General features: G+C 40.4%; 1 protein-coding gene across 2 annotated transcripts in view; it reads left to right on the plus strand.

Annotated features, from left to right (window-relative positions):
• Positions 1 to 8005: 8005 nt before the first annotated feature.
• The window catches only part of Pdgfd (platelet derived growth factor D), a 233943-nt gene continuing 222670 nt past the window's right edge, over positions 8006 to 19278 (plus strand). Inside the window, exon 1 of one of the 2 annotated variants that reach the window (XM_039082130.2) lies at positions 8006 to 8511. In XM_039082130.2, the coding sequence (XP_038938058.1) occupies positions 8388 to 8511 (124 nt within the window). In that variant the 5' untranslated portion in view covers positions 8006 to 8387. The remainder of the gene's footprint in view (positions 8512 to 19278) is intronic. The other variant, NM_023962.3, reaches the window with a different exon arrangement.

A 19278-nucleotide genomic window follows, 5' to 3' on the forward strand; every position in this document is an offset into this window, starting at 1 on the left:
GTCTCCACATTTATAATTTTCATGTCCTTCATCTCCCAATGGATCCCAAATCTCCTTCTATGGTCTCTCACCTTAAGTTGTAATGCTGTAACCCTGATGGCTTGGTCTGCACACAGATGCTTCACTGAGCTTCTATTAGCATGCATATCAGTTTCTGTACGTGCTTCTTTACAGGCAGTGTCCAGACAGCCTATAAAGGAGAGGAAGAGGCATCTAACAGTCTTTGAAGTAACTGAAACATTTGCTGTCCTCACTTGAAAGAAATGTCTTATTCATTATTTCCACAAGTGTAGGTTTTAATTCCACTTCCATTTCTTCCTTTCTCCAGTATGTTCTTGAAATAATATTATTTATTATTCTGAATGAATTCAATTACCTGGATTATTTTTTCAAGCTTATTTTCTGACATTGAGCCTCGTAAATGGTTCCAAGTGACCAGCGATAACTCCTTAAGGCTTTGAAAGGCACTTTTAGTGAATTAAACATTTATTGATCGTGAGTTACGTCCATACTACCTTCCCTTCCAAAATGTACTTTTAAAACAGTACAAAGGCTGAAAAGATGAACCAGTCACTAAAAATGTGTAGTGCTCTTCAAGAGGCCATGGCTTTTATTTCTACCATGCTATTCAGGTAGTTCAAAACCGCCTATAACCCCTGTCCCCTGTCCCATGGGGATCTGACACCTTCTTCTGGACTCCTTGAGAAAATACATACATTTGGTTCATATGCATACACCCAACTACATACATACACATTTAATAAATAAGTAAATAGTAAATATAATGAAATAAGTAAATAAATGGAATAAAAGGATAAAATAATAAAACAAATAAAATAATGAATCTTTAAAAGACTGAGTACAAAGGTATAAACAATATTTTAGAACATAAGAGATGGAATCAATTTCAATGTCCTAAGACACACTGATAGAGAACGATTTATATTAGTAGAGTTAAATTACTTACAGAGAAAGAGGATGGGCATGTATATAGCAAGAGACAAAAGCATAGAAAAAAGATTTTCTTTACTGAATTAAACACACCCCTCAAAGAAAAGAACATTGAATGACTGGAGTATTGACTTCTTGCTAAAAATAAATAAATAAATCACAAGACAAGGCAGAAATTGAAACATAAATGTAATTGGATGTCTGCCAGGCTTACAAGGACAAAAGTACATCATTTTGAAGGGGCCTGGCAGATATCCCACATCAATTAAGGAAGAAATCTTGAAGAATATTCAACACAGCCAACTTTGAAATTTTAAATTTAGATAATGCAGCTCAACAATGAATAACAGAAAATAAAAAGTACAAGAAGGGGAAAAAGAAAATACTGATATTGGAAACCATCAGTGTGGTGAGCTAATAACTCAATGACACATTCACTGAGACTAATTTTTGCAGCATAGTAGTGAGCAACTAATGATGACTGAAAATGATCCTGGATGCTTTATCCGTGACCTGTCCAGAGATCCAAGCAGTAGGAGAAATACAGCCAACCCTTAGTGATGACGCATGGAAGTTACTGCTCCAAATGTGTCAATATTGGAACTCTTAAATGTCTTAGCTGTTTATTTATAGGATTAGAGACAAAATGTACACTCATATATATACAGTCAACATTCCTTGAGTAGAATTCATTGAAAACACCTGGCTGTTTGATTGTACTGACATATATAGCAGTTGTCTCCAAGTCAGAACACAGTGGCATAAATAGGTCAACACCTGAGTTCATAAAGCAGAAATTCTGCTGTTCTTTTTTTTTTCTGCTGTTCTTTCTACCACTGTATATTTAAAAAATATTTACCACCTGCGTTTTTAAAAAATATTTACTTACTGTGTTTGGGTTGTCTCATGTACCAGATATATGTAATTGCCTATAAAAGGCCAAAACATGGCTTATTTGGAGAACAATATTTGTCACAATAGGTGGTTTAACTGGTTATTTAATTTATTTCATTTTCAATAATATGTTAATAAAAGTAATAAATATCATGCATATAGCAGAGAAGTCAATTAAAATACAAAAAATTTAACTCAAAGTTCACCTAAGTTTCAAAGAAAATCACAAAATGAGTCAAAAATGCTAGGCTACCCCATACCTAATCATAGTAAAAGCCATATACAGCAAACCAGTAGCTAATATTAAACTAAATGGAGAGAAACTTGAAGCAATACCACTAAAATCAGGGACCAGACAAGGCTGCCCACTCTCTAAACTATCCTCAACTATAGCTAAAACTATCCTCAACAATAAAAGGACTTCCGGGGGAAATCACTATCCCTGAGCTCAAGCAATATTATAGAGCAATAGTGATAAAAAAAAAAAACAACAACAACAACAACTATATGGCATTGGCATTGGTATAGAGATAGGCAGTTAGACCAGTGGAATAGAATTGAAGAACAGATAGGAACCCACACACCTCTGGTCACTTGATTTTTGAAAAAGGAGCCAAAACCATTCAATGGGAAAAAGATAGCATTTTCAGCAAATGGTGCTGGTTCAACTGGAGGTCAGCATGTAGAAGAATGCAGATCGATCCATTCTTATCACCCTATACAAAGCTTAAGTCCAAGTGGATCAAGGATCTCTACATCAAACCAGATACACTCAAACTAATAGAAGAAAATGTGAGGAAAAATCTCGAATACATGGGCACTGGAGAAAATTTCCTGAACAAAACACCAATGGCTTATGATCTAAGATCAAGAATAGACTAATGGGATCTCATAAAACTACAAAGCTTCTGTAAGGCAAAGGACACTGTGGTTAGGACAAAACGGCAACCAGCAGATTGGGAAAAATATTTTCCAATCCTACAACTGATAGAGAGCTTATATCCAAAATATACAAAGAACTCACGAAGTTAGACTGCAGGGAGACAAATAACCCTATTAAGAAATGGGGTTCAGAGCTAAACAAAGAATTCACAGCTGAGGAATGTTGAATGGCTGAGAAGCACCTAAAGAAATGTTCAACATCTTTAGTTATAAGGGAAATGCAAATCAAAACAACCCTGAGATTTAACCTCACACCAGTGAGAATGGCTAAGATCAAAAACTTCTCCGGTGACAGCAGATGCTGGCGAAGATGTGGAGAAAGAAGAACACTTCTCCATTGTTTGTGGGATTGCAGACTGGTACAACCACTCTGGAAATCAGTCTGGAGGTTCCTCAGAAAATTGGACATTGCACTACCTGAGGACCCAGCTATACCTCTCTTGGGCATATACCAAAAAGATGCTCCATCAAATAACAAAGACACATGCTCCACTTTGTTCATAGCAGCCTTATTTATGAAAGTCAGAAGTTGGAAGGAACCCAGATGCCCTTCAACAGAGGAATGGATACAGAAAATGTGGTACATCTACACAATGGAATACTACTCAGCTATCAAAAACAATGACTTTATGAAATTCATAGGCAAATGGATGGAACTGAAAAATATCATCCTGAGCAAGGTAACCCAATCACAGAAAAACACACATGGTATGCACTCATTGATAAGTGAATATTAGCCCAAATGCCCGAATTACCCTAGATGCACAGAACACATGAAACTCAAGAAGGATGACCAAAATGCGGATGCTTTACTCCTTCTTTAAAAGGGGAACAAGAATACTGTTGGGAGGGAATAGGAAGGCAAAGTTTAGAATAGAGGCTGAAGGAACACTCATTCAGAGCCTGCCCCACATGTGGCCCATACTTATACAGCCACCAAACTAGATAAGATGGATGAAGCAAAGAAGTGCAGGCTGACAGGAACCAGATGTAGATCTCTCCTGAGAGACACAGCCAGAATATGGCAAATATATAGGCGAATGCCAGCAGCAAACCACTGAACTGAGAACGGGACCCCCATTAAGGAATCAGAGAAAGGACTGGAAGAGCTTGAAGGGGCTCGAGACCCCATATGAACAACAATGTCAAGCAACCAGAGCTTCCAGCGACTAAGCCACTACCCAAAGACTATACATGGACTGACCCTGGACTCTGACCTCATAGGTAGCAATGAATAGCCTAGCAAGGGCACCAGTGGAAGGGGAAGCCGTTGGTTCTGCCAAGACTGAATCCCCAATGAACGGGATTGTTGAGGGAGGGTGGTAATGGGGAGGAGGATGGGGAGGGGAACACCCATCTAGAAAGGAAGGGGGAGAGGTTAGAGGGATGTTGGCCTCAAAACCAGGAAAGGGAATAACAATTGAAATGTAAATAAGAAATACCCAATTTAATAAAGATGGAGAAAAAAAACTGCTAGGCTACTTATTACCATAGAATAGTTTATTTTGTAAATGTTAATATAGTATCTACATGCAAATAATTGAATGCTGGAAAAGGAGACAAATTTTAAAAGTAAAAACAACTTTCAATATTAGGCAAAATCAACATTAGTTTACTAATTCAACACCAGCATATTAATTATTAAATTTTCTAAACCCTGTTGATTATAGCATGGAGAAATTTTTTCATGTTTGTATATATGCTAGTTAGTTTTAACTGTCAACTTGACAAATCCTAGAACCATGGGAGAAGGGAATTACAATGGAGAGATTGCTAGTGTGCGATTAATGTAAGGTCACATCTGTAGGGGGTTTCCTAAAGGCCCAGGCACTATAGGGGGCACCACTTCCTGGCCAGGGGATTCTGGACTATGTATAAGTAAAGCTAGCTTAGTTAGAACTAAATATTCAGGAAAGAAAGCAGGCGGGCAGCATGGGTGCACATGATGTGACTAAGTACTTGATCTCCTGTGTTTGCTTCCCTGGAGTCATGAACTGTGCTGCAGAATTGGATGTAAATAAATCCTTTCTCCCTTAAGCCATTGTCCTGAATGTTTTATCACAGTGCAAGAATGAGTCTAGGATAGAATATAGTCAGAGTTTGTAACAAAAAGGATTCAAAGAGATGTGGGCTTGAATGAGCCTGCACACATAGCACGGATTGAAATCCATTTGTGAGGATATGTTAAAAAAAATCAGAATTCCAAAAGCAGTCCTCTAGGAGGTATTATAGAAAGGACAGAATAGAAGTCAGGAGGCGGTTTCCTTGATCCGTTAGTTATTTTGAGACCTATTGAGTGAAAGGTCAACCACAGAGGAGATCTTCTTTGAACAGAGTAGTCATCATAAAAATGACAAATATTGTCAAGAGAATGGTCCTGCACAAGTTACAATTTAAAGATTGGCAGAAGTTCAGTTTAATAAAAGGGAACAGGGTGGGTGACCCACTTGCAGAGTTGAGAAGTATTCAAAAGGCCAGGCCACATATTCCTTCTCCACTGAGGATTTTATAAGCAGCAAAAGAAGCCAAGAATGTTTGAAAATGAAGCAGAAAACAGCCTTCTTGGGTCCTATTATAAAGGAAAAGGGCACAGGATAAAAATAGTGTCATGTCCAAACTTAACCATGTTACAAGCCCTTCCTGATACAGTATTCATTTGGGGTAAACACCATTGTGGCTAAACCTATTATAAGAGGCTATTATTTCTTTCATTTTCTTAACAATGCATGTACCCTTTAGTTATATAAATTTCACCGGGCAGTGGCTAAATACAGATGAGATGATTTGAGTCATTAATCATAATAAAAATATTTATAAACCTGATTTCATTGTGTTGGTTCACTCTTCTTGGTTGTCCACAAGCATTTAAAAGCAGTGACTAATTTAGTGTTTTGTTGAGTTAGTTTGAAACGCAAATAATTTTCAAGATAATCTTCCCTCTTATCTTCATGCCAGAATTTCCTCACTGTTAAAATACTTTTAGTAAAATTTGCTGTGTGCACAATCACGCCTTAGTGCCTATAACTGGGCTAATTTGTAAAAGTTAATTATTAAGTGATGCTCAAAAGAAGATTGAAAATAATCACTTTGATGCAGGTGCCTGATTTTGTGTCTTATTGCTGCATTTAGATATATATTGCTATTAAAAATCATGTTGATTGCTGATGTCTTCGAAAAATTTGAACATTTTGGTATTTGGAATAATTACATAACAACTGTACATTTTTCTCATTCTTCCTAGATCCTCATGGTTGAACCTAAGTAAAAAATCAACATTTCCAACTACATCTAGAAGATGACTTGGATGCTTCAGCAAGCCTTCTACTCCTGCTCTTATGCCGCAGGTCCCTCTACTCTTATTAATGCAGACATTCATTTGCTAAGATTTCTCTGCTTCACTAGGTTATACACTTAGGGGATTAAGAAACTTGTCTCAATGGATTGCTATTGCACCTTCAAGGTATTTAGAACAGAGAATGTAACAAAAGAAAACCTAGTGTTTGCTAAATAAATATACGAGAAACTGCAAAGTTGTGCTTGCTTTTAAGTTTGTACGGTGGCTCCATGTGTGCGCATGTGTGAAACCCAAAAGCTAACACTAGATTCCTCTATCATTTCCCACCTTAGTTTTTGAAGCCGTGTCTCTGGCGGAATCATGAGCTTTCCCCTTACACTAGTTAAAACCCAGGCATCTAAGCTGTTTGCTCTTCACAGCACTGGAGCTTCAAATGTGAGCCACACAGCTAGGCTTCTTGTATACACAGGTATAGTGCAGGTCTTCCCGTACTCCCTGACTGAACCAGCTCCTGAGCGCCGACCCACTGCAGGGCAGGTTACGTATTTAAAGTTTTCTTTTCCTCAGGGTTGCAATTTTTTTAAATTGTAGGCCACATAAATAGCATGTACCCCTAAAACAATGATATGCACAAAGCAAGAGCATCATCGATGAACTTGATCGAGAACTTTCTTAGCTACCGTATTCCATTTTACTCACTCAGAAAGGAAGTGACCCACGTCTGTGTCCTCTTCCGTGCTGGGTGGCAGAGGAACAGCCATAGTCTGTATTGTCATAGCCCCCTTCCTCTTCAGCCACTTCTAATGAATGGGTATCATGTATGTCCTGTACACTAAATGATGTTGGGATTTCTGTTTTAAAAATGTCACTGATGTCAATAGTTGAGGAAATATGTATGTTTGATTCAGATTCATCTACAAAACAAAATCACAGTCTAAAATTATTTCATCGAATTCTTGCCACAGTCACACAAAGCAAATCCCACTTGTACTTTGACCTAAAGACACTGAGTTTCTGGGGTCAAGTGCTTTCTGACTTTCCTTCCCCCCACTGGTTCTTGACCTCTGCCTAAATATCCGTCCTTCATGTCTTCTATTTTATGAACATATTTAAAATCTAGAAAACATATAATATTCACAGGATTTTGCTTTTCTCTTTTCTTTGTTAGACAGGGTCTGCACTTAGCCAGGCTGTCCTTGAAAGGAAGTTCACTATACTGCTTAGGATGGCCTTGAACCCTGATCCTCTTGCCTTCGCCTCCAAAACACTGAGATCACAGGCATTCACCACTACTACTGCATCTAATTTATTTCTGTTTGTTTATTTTTTGTTATTGTTTGAGACAAAGACCCTCCGTGTAGCCCTCTTCTGCCTCTGCCTCTGCCTCAAGGCATGAGAACAGTTGCTGCTTCTCTTCCTGAATCTTGTTATTTTACTTAACGTGATGATGTCTGTTACTGTACTTACTGTAGGAAAGGTCACAAATACATCTGTGTGCCTTAGGAAAGATGACTGGCCTTGTTTTTCAGTTGAAATCACCTGTCAGTCACTCAGGACTTACTGACTGGGGCCTCAAGGCAAGCTCAGCATGGGCTTCTTTGTGTTTGCACTTCCCTAGGAAGGTGGAGTGAAGGCTGTTCAATAGAGTGATTTGAGTTCTAGTATAAAAAACAGTCCTCAGTAAATTCCAGCCACCAAAGCCAGCACTTAGTGGGCTGTCAAAGGACTTAACCACTCACCTCTAGAGAAGTTCTATCCTCCTCCTTCTCAATACTCCTGACCACTTTGTGCCCTGCTTCTAGTCTTTTCTATTAAACCCTGGGAAATGAGAAGGATCTGGACCACCTTCAAACTGGGCATGCTCTGTGACAGAGCTATTTTGGCTGGGATTCAGAGCCAGGACTCCCGGATCCCTGCTCCCAGCCACACTGCACAGTGGCTATACAGCCTCCCTTCCCCAGCTGAGCCAGACGCTGTGACGCCCGCCCCCTGCAGCCTGTGCTGCAGCCTCCGGCCACCGGAGGGGGGCGAACCCACGTCAACCTGTTGTTTGTCCAGTCCCTATTGATCAAGTCAGCGCCACAAGGAAGTGCGGCACCCACACGCGCTTGGAAAGTTCAGCATTCAGGAAGTTTTGGGAGAGCTGGGCCAGTAGCTGGGCGACTTGGGCAGCGCTGGGCACGCGGGACAGTGCAGGCGGAAGGCGCGGGCTGTGCAGTAGACCTCCACCGTACCAGCCCCGTGGGCTTTATTTATTTATTTATCTATCTTTAGAGCGACGGTGTCCCTAGGTCACAGATCCCAAATGCACCGGCTCATCTTAGTCTCCATTCTTGTGTGTGCGAACTTTTGCTGCTATCGGGACACTTTTGCGACTCCGCAGAGCGCATCCATCAAAGCTTTGCGCAATGCCAACCTCAGGAGAGATGGTAAGCACTCATTTGATTTGTGTTCATCATTGGAGAGGTCACATTTGCTATTGTCAAGGTTCTTTGGGTCATTCACCCCGCCCCCACGTCCTCCGTTTTTTAATTTTTCAAATGAACTCAGGCGGAAGGCATCCCCAGGGAGGGAATTCTCCTCTTCCTCCTCCCCCCCTCCCCCCACTAAGATTGCCCCTCCTTCCAGAACTGTAGGAGAGAATGTGTGAAGTGTCCTGGGGGCCGTTGGGGGCAGTACTATGGGCCAAAGGGCTTTCTCCCCTGCACCCTTACAAGTCTTATCCTTAGGTGTGTCCTGGAGTAGTTGATACCAGAATGCCTGTGTTTCCAGGGTTTGAAAGCTGCATGATGTGCTCCTCGTGGGTCAGGCTAATCTGACACTCCTAAAACACAGGCATTGTGGTGGGGCAGTGGAGTCCAATGTCCTTTACTGGATGACATAATTCTTATTTCTTTGTTTCTTTTAGTTAGGGGAGTAAGGATGACACGTTTCAACATTGTGGTTACTTTTGCAGCAGACCGGCATTGTATACACCGTTTATTTTCAAAAGAAGTCAATGTTGTACTTTATGCCCCTCAAGTGACTTTCTCTTGTAGTTCATTAAGGCTCAAGAACTTAGAGTGTGGGAGGCAGAGCTCCTGGAATGTTCTTGTACCACAGGGAACCTGGCTTCTTTGGTTGGTTTCCTTTGTACGGAGTTTCCCAAGCTCCTGAAATGACTGTCCTAAGAATGAAATTGAGCAAGCAGGCTTGTTTTCCTACCCTGTGGAGGACACATGGAAAAATAGGCCCCTGAAACTTCAAATTTAGTTTCTTTACTTCTGAGACTTAGGCCCTCAGCTGTAAGATCCTTGCAGTGGGGTACCTGGAATGGCCCAAGGGGGTTTTTGGCTTTTGTTTTCCTACATGAAGCTCATCCTCTCTTACTTGCTTAAAGTACCCAGAGCCTTTACTTTCTTCCACATCACTACTCCACCAAGGACATCATCAAGTTGTTCTTAGTGGCTTGGTTGAACTAGCAATAGATAGTGGCCGCCTTAGTCACTAATCAGTGTCTTTCTTGGAAATTGACCTGAAGAGGGATGGGCAGTGGAGGGGTGGGGAGTGGAAGGGTTGGGGGCAGAGCTGGCTGCGGTGGGAAATCCACCACTATGCTTTCTATATTTATTTTTTTTTATTAACTTGAGTATTTCTTATATACATTTCGAGTGTTATTCCCTTTCCCGGTTTCCGGGCAAACATCCCCCTCCCCCCTCCCCTTCCTTATGGGTGTTCCCCTCCCAACCCTCCCACCATTGCCGCCCTCCCCACATAGACTAGTTCACTGGGGGTTCAGTCTTAGCAGGACCCAGGGCTTCCCCTTCCACTGGTGCTCTTACTAGGATATTCATTGCTACCTATGGGGTCAGAGTCCAGGGTCAGTCCATGTATAGTCTTTAGGTAGTGGCTTAGTCCCTGGAAGCTCTGGTTGCTTGGCATTGTTGTACATATGGGGTCTCGAGCCCCTTCAAGCTCTTCCAGTTCTTTCTCTGATTCCTTCAATAGGGGTCCTATTCTCAGTTTAGTGGTTTGCTGCTGGCATTCGCCTCTGTATTTGCTGTATTCTGGCTGTGTCTCTCAGGAGCGATCTACATCCGGCTCCTGTCGGTCTGCACTTCTTTGCTTCATCCATCTAGTCCAATTGGGTGGCTGTATATGTATGGGCCAAATGTGGGACAGGCTCTGAATGGGTGTTCCTTCAGTCTCTGTTTTAATCTTTGCCTCTCCCTTCCCTGCCAAGGGTATTCTTTTTCCTCATTTAAAGAAGGAGTGAAGCATTCACATTTTGATCATCCATCTTGAGTTTCGTTTGTTCTAGGGATCTAGGGTAATTCAAGCATTTGGGCTAATAGCCACTTATCAATGAGTGCATACCATGTATGTCTTTCTGTGATTGGGTTAGTTCACTCAGGATGATATTTTCCAGTTCCAACCATTTGCCTACGAATTTCATAAACTCGTTGTTTTTGATAGCTGAGTAGTATTCCATTGTGTAGATGTACCACATTTTCTGTATCCATTCCTCTGTTGAAGGGTATCTGGGTTCTTTCCATTTTCTGGCTATTATAAATAAGGCTGCGATGAACATAGTGGAGCACTTGTCTCTTTTATATGTTGAGGCATCTTTTGGGTATATGCCCAAGAGAGGTATAGCTGGATCCTCAGGCAGTTCAATGTCCAATTTTCTGAGGAACCTCCAGACTGATTTCCAGAATGGTTTTACCAGTCTGCAATCCCACCAACAATGGAGGAGTGTTCCTCTTTCTCCACAACCTCGCCAGCATCTGCTGTCACCTGAGTTTTTGATCTTAGCCATTCTCACTGGTGTGAGGTGAAATCTCAGGGTTGTTTTGATTTGCATTTCCCTTATGACTAAAGATGTTGAACATTTCTTTAGGTGTTTCTCAGCCATTCGGCATTCCTCAGCTGTGAATTCTTTGTTTAGCTCTGAACCCCATTTTTTAATAGGGTTATTTGTTTCCCTGCGGTCTAACTTCTTGAGTTCTTTGTATATTTTGGATATAAGGCCTCTATCTGTTGTAGGGTTGGTAAAGATCTTTTCCCAATCTGTTGGTTGCCGTTTTGTCCTAACCACAGTGTCCTTTGCCTTACAGAAGCTTTGCAGTTTTATGAGATCCCATTTGTCAATTCTTGATCTTAGAGCATAAGCCATTGGTGTTTTGTTCAGGAAATTTTTTCCAGTGCCCATGTGTTCCAGATGCTTCCCTAGTTTTTCTTCTATTAGTTTGAGTGTGTCTGGTTTGATGTGGAAGTCCTTGATCCACTTCGACTTAAGCTTTGTACAGGGTGATAAGCATGGATCGATCTGCATTCTTCTACATGTTGCCCTCCAGTTGAACCAGCACCATTTGCTGAAAATGCTATCTTTTTTCCATTGGATGGTTTTGGCTCCTTTGTCAAAAATCAAGTGACCATAGGTGTGTGGGTTCATTTCTGGGTCTTCAATTCTATTCCATTGGTCTATCTGTCTGTCTCTGTACCAATAACATGCAGTTTTTACCACTATTGCTCTGTAATACTGCTTGAGTTCAGGGATAGTGATTCCCCCTGAAGTCCTTTTATTGTTGAGGATAGCTTTAGCTATCCTGGGTTTTTTGTTATTCCAGATGAATTTGCAAATTGTTCTGTCTAACTCTTTGAAGAATTGGATTGGTATTTTGATGGGGATTGCATTGAATCTGTAGATTGCTTTTGGTAAAATGGCCATTTTTACTATATTAATCCTGCCAATCCATGAGCATGGGAGATCTTTCCAGCTTCTGAAGTCTTCTTCAATTTCTTTCTTCAGTGTCTTGAACTTCTTATTGTACAGATATTTTACTTGCTTGGTTAAAGTCACACCGAGGTACTTTATATTATTTGGGTCTATTATGAAGGGTGTCGTTTCCCTAATTTCTTTCTCGGCTTGTTTCTCTTTTGTGTAGAGGAAGGCAACTGATTTATTTGAGTTAATTTTATACCCAGCCACTTTGCTGAAGTTGTTTATCAGCTTTAGTAGTTCTCTGGTGGAACTTTTGGGATCACTTAAATATACTATCATATCATCTGCAAATAGTGATATTTTGACCTCTTCTTTTCCGATCTGTATCCCTTTGATCTCCTTTTGTTGTCTGATTGCTCTGGCTAGAACTTCAAGAACTATATTGAATAAGTAGGGAGAGAGTGGGCAGCCTTGTCTAGTCCCTGATTTTAGTGGGATTGCTTCAAGTTTCTCTCCATTTAGTTTAATGTTAGCAACTGGTTTGCTGTATATGGCTTTTACTATGTTTAGGTATGGGCCTTGAATTCCTATTCTTTCCAGGACTTTTATCATGAAGGGGTGTTGAATTTTGTCAAATGCTTTCTCAGCATCTAATGAAATGATCATGTGGTTCTGTTCTTTCAGTTTGTTTATATAATGGATCACGTTGATGGTTTTCCGTATATTAAACCATCCCTGCATGCCTGGGATGAAGCCTACTTGATCATGGTGGATGATTGTTTTGATGTGCTCTGAATTCGGTTTGCCAGAATTTTATTGAGTATTTTTGCGTCGATATTCATAAGGGAAATTGGTCTGAAGTTCTCTTTCTTTGTTGTGTCTTTGTGTGGTTTAGGTATAAGAGTAATTGTAGATTCGTAGAAGGAATTCGGTAGGGCTCCATCTGTTTCAATTTTGTGGAATAGTTTGGATAATATTGGTATGAGGTCTTCTATGAAGGTTTGATAGAATTCTGCACTAAACCCATCTGGACCTGGGCTCTTTTTGGTTGGGAGACCTTTAATGACTGCTTCTATTTCCTTAGGAGTTATGGGGTTGTTTAACTGGTTTATCTGTTCCTGATTTAACTTTGATACCTGGTATCTGTCTAGGAAATTGTCCATTTCCTGAAGATTTTCAAATTTTGTTGAATATAGGTTTTTATAGTAAGATCTGATGATTTTTTGAATTTCCTCTGAATCTGTAGTTATGTCTCCCTTTTCATTTCTGATTTTGTTAATTTGGACGCACTCTCTGTGTCCTCTCGTTAGTCTGGCTAAGGGTTTATCTATCTTGTTGATTTTCTCAAAGAACCAACTTTTGGTTCTGTTGATTCTTTCTATGGTCCTTTTTGTTTCTACTTGGTTGATTTCAGCTCTGAGTTTGATTATTTCCTGCCTTCTACTCCTCCTGGGTGTAGTTGCTTCTTTTTGTTCTAGAGCTTTTAGGTGTGCTGTTAAGCTGCTGACATATGCTCTTTCCTGTTTCTTTCTGCAGGCACTCAGCGCTATGAGTTTTCCTCTTAGCACAGCTTTCATTGTGTCCCATAAGTTTGAGTATGTTGTATCTTCATTTTCATTAAATTCTAAAAAGTTTTTAATTTCTTTCTTTATTTCTTCCTTGACCAGGTTATCATTGAGTAGAGCATTGTTCAATTTCCACGTATATGTGGGCATTCTTCCCTTATTGTTATTGAAGACCAGTTTTAGGCCGTGGTGGTCCGATAGCACGCATGGGATTATTTCTATCTTTCTGTACCTGTTGAGGCCCATTTTTTGACCAATTATATGGTCAATTTTGGAGAAAGTACCATGAGGAGCTGAGAAGAAGGTATATCCTTTTGCTTTAGGATAGAATGTTCTATAAATATCCGTTAAGTCCATTTGGCTCATGACTTCTCTTAGTCTGTCGACATCACTGTTTAATTTCTGTTTCCATGATCTGTCCATTGATGAGAGTGGGGTGTTGAAATCTCCCACTATTATTGTGTGAGGTGCAATGTGTGTTTTGAGCTTTAGTAAGGTTTCTTTTACGTATGTAGGTGCCCTTGTATTTGGGGCATAGATATTTAGGATTGAGAGTTCATCTTGGTGGATTTTTCCTTTGATGAATATGAAGTGTCCTTCCTTATCTTTTTTGATGACTTTTAGTTGGAAATTGATTTTATTTGATATTAGAATGGCTACTCCAGCTTGCTTCTTCTGACCATTTGCTTGGAAAGTTGTTTTCCAGCCTTTCACTCTGAGGTAGTGTCTGTCTTTGTCTCTGAGGTGTGTTTCCTGTAGGCAGCAGAATGCAGGGTCCTCGTTGCGTATCCAGTTTGTTAATCTATGTCTTTTTATTGGGGAGTTGAGGCCATTGATATTGAGAGATATTAAGGAATAGTGATTATTGTTTCCCTTTATATTCATATTTGGATGTGAGGTTATGTTTGTGTGCTGTCATTCTCTTTGTTTTGTTGCCAAGACGATTAGTTTCTTGCTTCTTCTAGGGTATAGCTTGCCTCCTTATGTTGGGCTTTACCATTTATTATCCTTTGTAGTGCTGGATTTGTAGAAAGATATTGTGTAAATTTGGTTTTGTCATGGAATATCTTGGTTTCTCCATCAATGTTAATTGAGAGTTTTGCTGGATACAGTAACCTGGGCTGGCATTTGTGTTCTCTTAGGGTCTGTATGACATCAGTCCAGGATCTTCTGGCCTTCATAGTTTCTGGCGAGAAGTCTGGTGTGATTCTGATAGGTCTCCCTTTATATGTTACTTGACCTTTTTCCCTTACTGCTTTTAATATTCTTTTTTTATTTTGTGCGTTTGGTGTTTTGACTATTATGTGACGGGAGGTGTTTCTTTTCTGGTCCAATCTATTTGGAGTTCTGTAGGCTTCTTGTATGCCTATGGGTATCTCTTTTTTTAGGTTAGGGAAGTTTTCCTCTATGATTTTGTTGAAGATATTTACTGGTCCTTTGAGCTGGGAGTCTTCACTCTCTTCTATACCTATTATCCTTAGGTTTGATCTTCTCATTGAGTCCTGGATTTCCTGTATGTTTTGGACCAGTAGCTTTTTCCGCTTTACATTATCTTTGACAGTTGAGTCAATGATTTCTATGGAATCTTCTGCTCCTGAGATTCTCTCTTCCATCTCTGGTATTCTGTTGGTGAAGCTTGTATCTACAGCTCCTTGTCTCTTCTTTTGGTTTTCTATATCCAGGGTTGTTTCCATGTGTTCTTTCTTGATTGCTTCTATTTCCATTTTTAATTCCTTCATCTGTTTGATTGTGTTTTCCTGGAATTCTTTCAGGGATTTTTGCCATTCCTCTCTGTAGGCTTCTACTTGTTTATTAATGATTTCCTGTGTTTCCCTAAGTGTGTTCATGTCTTTCTTGAAGTCCTCCAGCATCATGATCAAATATGATTTTGAAACTAGATCTTGCTTTTCTGGTGTGTTTGGATATTCCATGTTTGTTTTGGTGGGAGAATTGGGCTCCGATGATGGCATGCAGTCTTGGTTTCTGTTGCTTGGGTTCCTGTGCTTGCCTCTCGCCATCAGATTATCTCTAGTGTTACTTTGTTCTGCTATTTCTGACAGTGGCTAGACTGACCTATAAGCCTGTGTGTCAGGAGTGCTGTAGACCTGTTTTCCTCTCTTTCAGTCAGTTATGGGGACAGTGTGTTCTGCTTTCGGGCGTGTAGTTTTTCCTCTCTACAGGTCTTCAGCTGTTCCTGTGGGCCTGTGTCTTGAGTTCACCAGGCAGCTTTCTTGCAACAGAAAATTTGGTCTTACCTGTGGTCCCGAGGCTCAGGTTCGCTCGTGGGGTGCTGCCCAGGGGCTCTCTGCAGCGGCAGCAACCAGGAAGACCTGTGCCGCCCCTTCCGGGAGCTTCAGTGCACCAGGGTTCCAGATGGTCTTTGGCTTTTTCCTCTGGCGTCCGAGATGTGTGTGCAGGGAGCAGTCTCTTCTGGTTTCCCAGGCTTGTCTGCCTCTCTGAAGGTTTAGCTCTCCCTCCCACGGGATTTGGGTGCAGAGAACTGTTTATCCGGTCTGTTTCTTTCAGGTTCCGGCGGTGTCTCAGGCGCAGAAGTCCTGCCGCTCCTGGGCCCTCCCCCATGGGAGCCCAGAGGCCTTATACAGTTTCCTCTTGGGCCAGGGATGTGGGCAGGGGTGAGCAGTGTTGGTGGTCTCTTCCGCTCTGCAGCCTCAGGAGTGCCCACCTGACCAGGCGGTTGGGTCTCTCTCTCCCACTATGCTTTCTAAAGACAGGTAGAACCTAGAATAAAGGGCTTTGTCTCCACGTTAGTGGAAGTGTGGAGGCGTGTGACCTAGGAACTCAACTCCCTACTGGATACCAGTGTTTTATGTAAAATGTTGTGATGATATGTTTTGAATGCCTTCCCTCCCAATTAAAGTACGGAGGTTTTGCTCTCAACTTTAAAGCAAACAAGGTTGAGTGGCAGTGCACAGTGCACATTTGCAGTTGGTTTTGCTGGATAGTGTCCCCAGTATGCACAGATCTTTGAATTTTGAGCTTTGCGTTTTTGGCTTCATAGAGTTAAACACCACATTGGTGCATGACTTCATAGCCATAATTTGTAACCTTCCCAATTATTGGTTACAAGAAGTCAATGAGAGAAAATGGAAAGCATGCAGTCATTGCTTATTAACCCAAGAATCTGACAAAAATCCATTCAGACAGCTCAGAGATTTTCCAGGCCCCCTTTCCTTTGTTGGAGAGCACACTCTGATTTTAATTTTCTTTGTTAGAACTCTGTATCTCTATCTAGTCTACATGGGTACTTCTCAAAAAACTGACCATGTCTTTAAATCCCTTCATATTTTAGATAAAGCTGTTTCAGTTACTCATGTAGCGCGTGCACACACACACACACACACACACACACACACACACACACTCACACATTCAATATTGCTTAATATTTTTCTCTTTAACAATCTTACCTTCAAAAGCTGACTGGAAAGTAGGAAATAGTCATACTTATAGAAGACAATACTGACATTCAGAATGGGTTGTTAGTTTCTGGGAAACATGGCTAAAAAGGTGAAATTGGGTTGAATGGGCTGGAAGTTAAAAAGATGGTGTTACAGTAATGTGTGTTTTCCGAACTAATGTATTGTCATTATCTGTGAACAACTGATTCAGTAACATTAAAATATCAGGGCAGGAGAATGACTGAAAGAAAAAAGTCTAAAAATGTTCTTTGAAGGTATCTTGGTGATAATGGACAATAAAGGGTTGAGTGACAGCCAGAGAATGTTGTTGAGACAGCCTTTGTACCTTCTTTCTAGCTGGGATTGACTGCCCAATGTTAGAGTGAATAAAGCAACCATCAGAGAAGGCCAGGTATCTGATAGAAATGGCTTCCAATAATGTGTTGGAATCTTCATGGATTGTTTCAAAGGGACTTTGGAGAGGTCTAGACACCACTGAAATTCCTAATGCACATCAGGAGGGATGTTTAACTTATTACATCAAATCCTTGCTCAGACTATACACATTTTCAGTTTGCTTTCCTTAGTTTCCCTTGGGAGTGATTAAGGAAGAAGTTATCTTGCTATTTTGACTTGCAGATGAAGACAGCATAGAAGTCTGAGGGGGACATACATAAGAAATAAGCTCAGGGGGGAAGACAGAAAACAAAATATGATCAACATTAATTTAGTCATTAGAAGATGTGGTCAATAGTCACTGAAAACCCTAAATGGGTTTGAGTATGTGTGTGGAAACCATTAGGTAAAGGTAATGGTAAATTCGCACATGAATGTCATGTGTGAATTCTGTTAGTTGCTGCCCAATTTGGGGACCGAGAAAGAAATTATAAGGGATTCGGGCAGGTGCCCCAAAAAAGGGCATGAGGTGAATGTTTGTGATTACTTTTAGCATGATACAAAAAGCTCTGTTTTGACCATCTGTGTCTGGGGGGAAGCTAAGAAATGGTATAAAGATCTTAGGTTTATAAATACTATGTTTCTTTTATAAGGTGGTTGGTATTCTAAAATGTTCTATTACAATACTGTTCTGGTTGTGGAACTAGACCTCCAGATCTTTCCATTAAAAATAGCTGAAGATGGTGGTAGATGTGATTCAAGTGAGATTTTATAGCTATGGAAGGATACATTACAGTAAACTTAAACACGTAATGCATTCATACTTCTTTATAGTATATTATTAATTGTCATTGTTGTTTTTGTTGAAACTGGTTTACCTTAATCTTATCTGTAAATCTTGACCAGATCCTAATTTAGGAGTCACACCTTATTTTAGTGTCTATGCAGTTGATGCTTTCATGGTAATGACTGTTCACAATAGGTGATGTTCAAATTGATACCAGGAAGGGAAATACTCACAGTTAAATGACATTATTAATTATTCTAAAACCTAACTAAATAGCATTTCCTGCCTAGAGAGTTAAGAACACAAATCCCTCTCCAAGTCCAAATATGTTGCTGGTAAACAGTGATTTTAGATGGTCCTGTTTTGCTAATATGCCACTAATTGAACCGTCTACAGCGTTGCTGTTGTTGTTAACTAGGGAGAAATCTTCAGGACCTGTCCTTGTGTTATGTTGGATTCTAAGCAGCAAGACCAAATCTTAAGCAGTGTGCTTTCTAGGGCCATACAGATGACAGCACACTGACCTTTGTCAGAGATCAGAGATGAAAAAGGATTGCAACAAAGGAGGAAGATATGAGCCATCCCTCGTGAACATGTCTGAGAGCTCAGAGCCATAGAGTGTCTAAATCTTTTGTTCATCTGTTTTTAGATTGTTTTACTCAGTTCTAAGAGTATTGAAGCTTCAAACCTTATGGTGCATATCTTTGTTTTATGTGATTTACATGCAGCTTGGCTTTGACTTTATAACAGTATAGCTTGAAATACTTTATTGCAATTCTTTTGAAAGGACAAGGACATAGGACTGGGAAGATTTTGAGAGTAAGGAAACTCAAGTTGGTCAGAACCGACATAAAACTGGATGCAAGTTCAGGTCCTCTCTCTCTCTCTCTCTCTGAACTCTTAAAGGGAGGCAGCAGGCAATGTGAGAAGAATCTAGAAGTTTGACGAGAGGAAGCCTGTCATATATAGGAGGGGTGGTGAGTCCCTCCTATATAAGGGGGTCTGCTCTGTCTTTATTTCAAAATGGAAGGCAGGGACCAAGATGGTACCATGTAAGAACCAATACCAAAGCTGCACTGTGATCTTCACATGTATACAGTAGCTTATATGATGGAATTCATACAATGAGAAGAAACAATTGTAACAAACACAACAACCACCCCCCCACACACAAACACACAGTAGTATATGATGAACAAAGAGCACCTGGGAAAAACAAAACACAAAAAACAAAAAAAGAAAGCAAACCTCCCCTCCAACTGAACGGTCCATGAGGCTGATTAACTGATTAGAACTTTAATCATTGTGGAGAGAGGTTAGAATGT

Source organism: Rattus norvegicus, chromosome 8 (genome assembly GCF_036323735.1).
Source record: "Rattus norvegicus strain BN/NHsdMcwi chromosome 8, GRCr8, whole genome shotgun sequence".
Taxonomy (NCBI): Eukaryota; Metazoa; Chordata; class Mammalia; order Rodentia; family Muridae; genus Rattus; species Rattus norvegicus.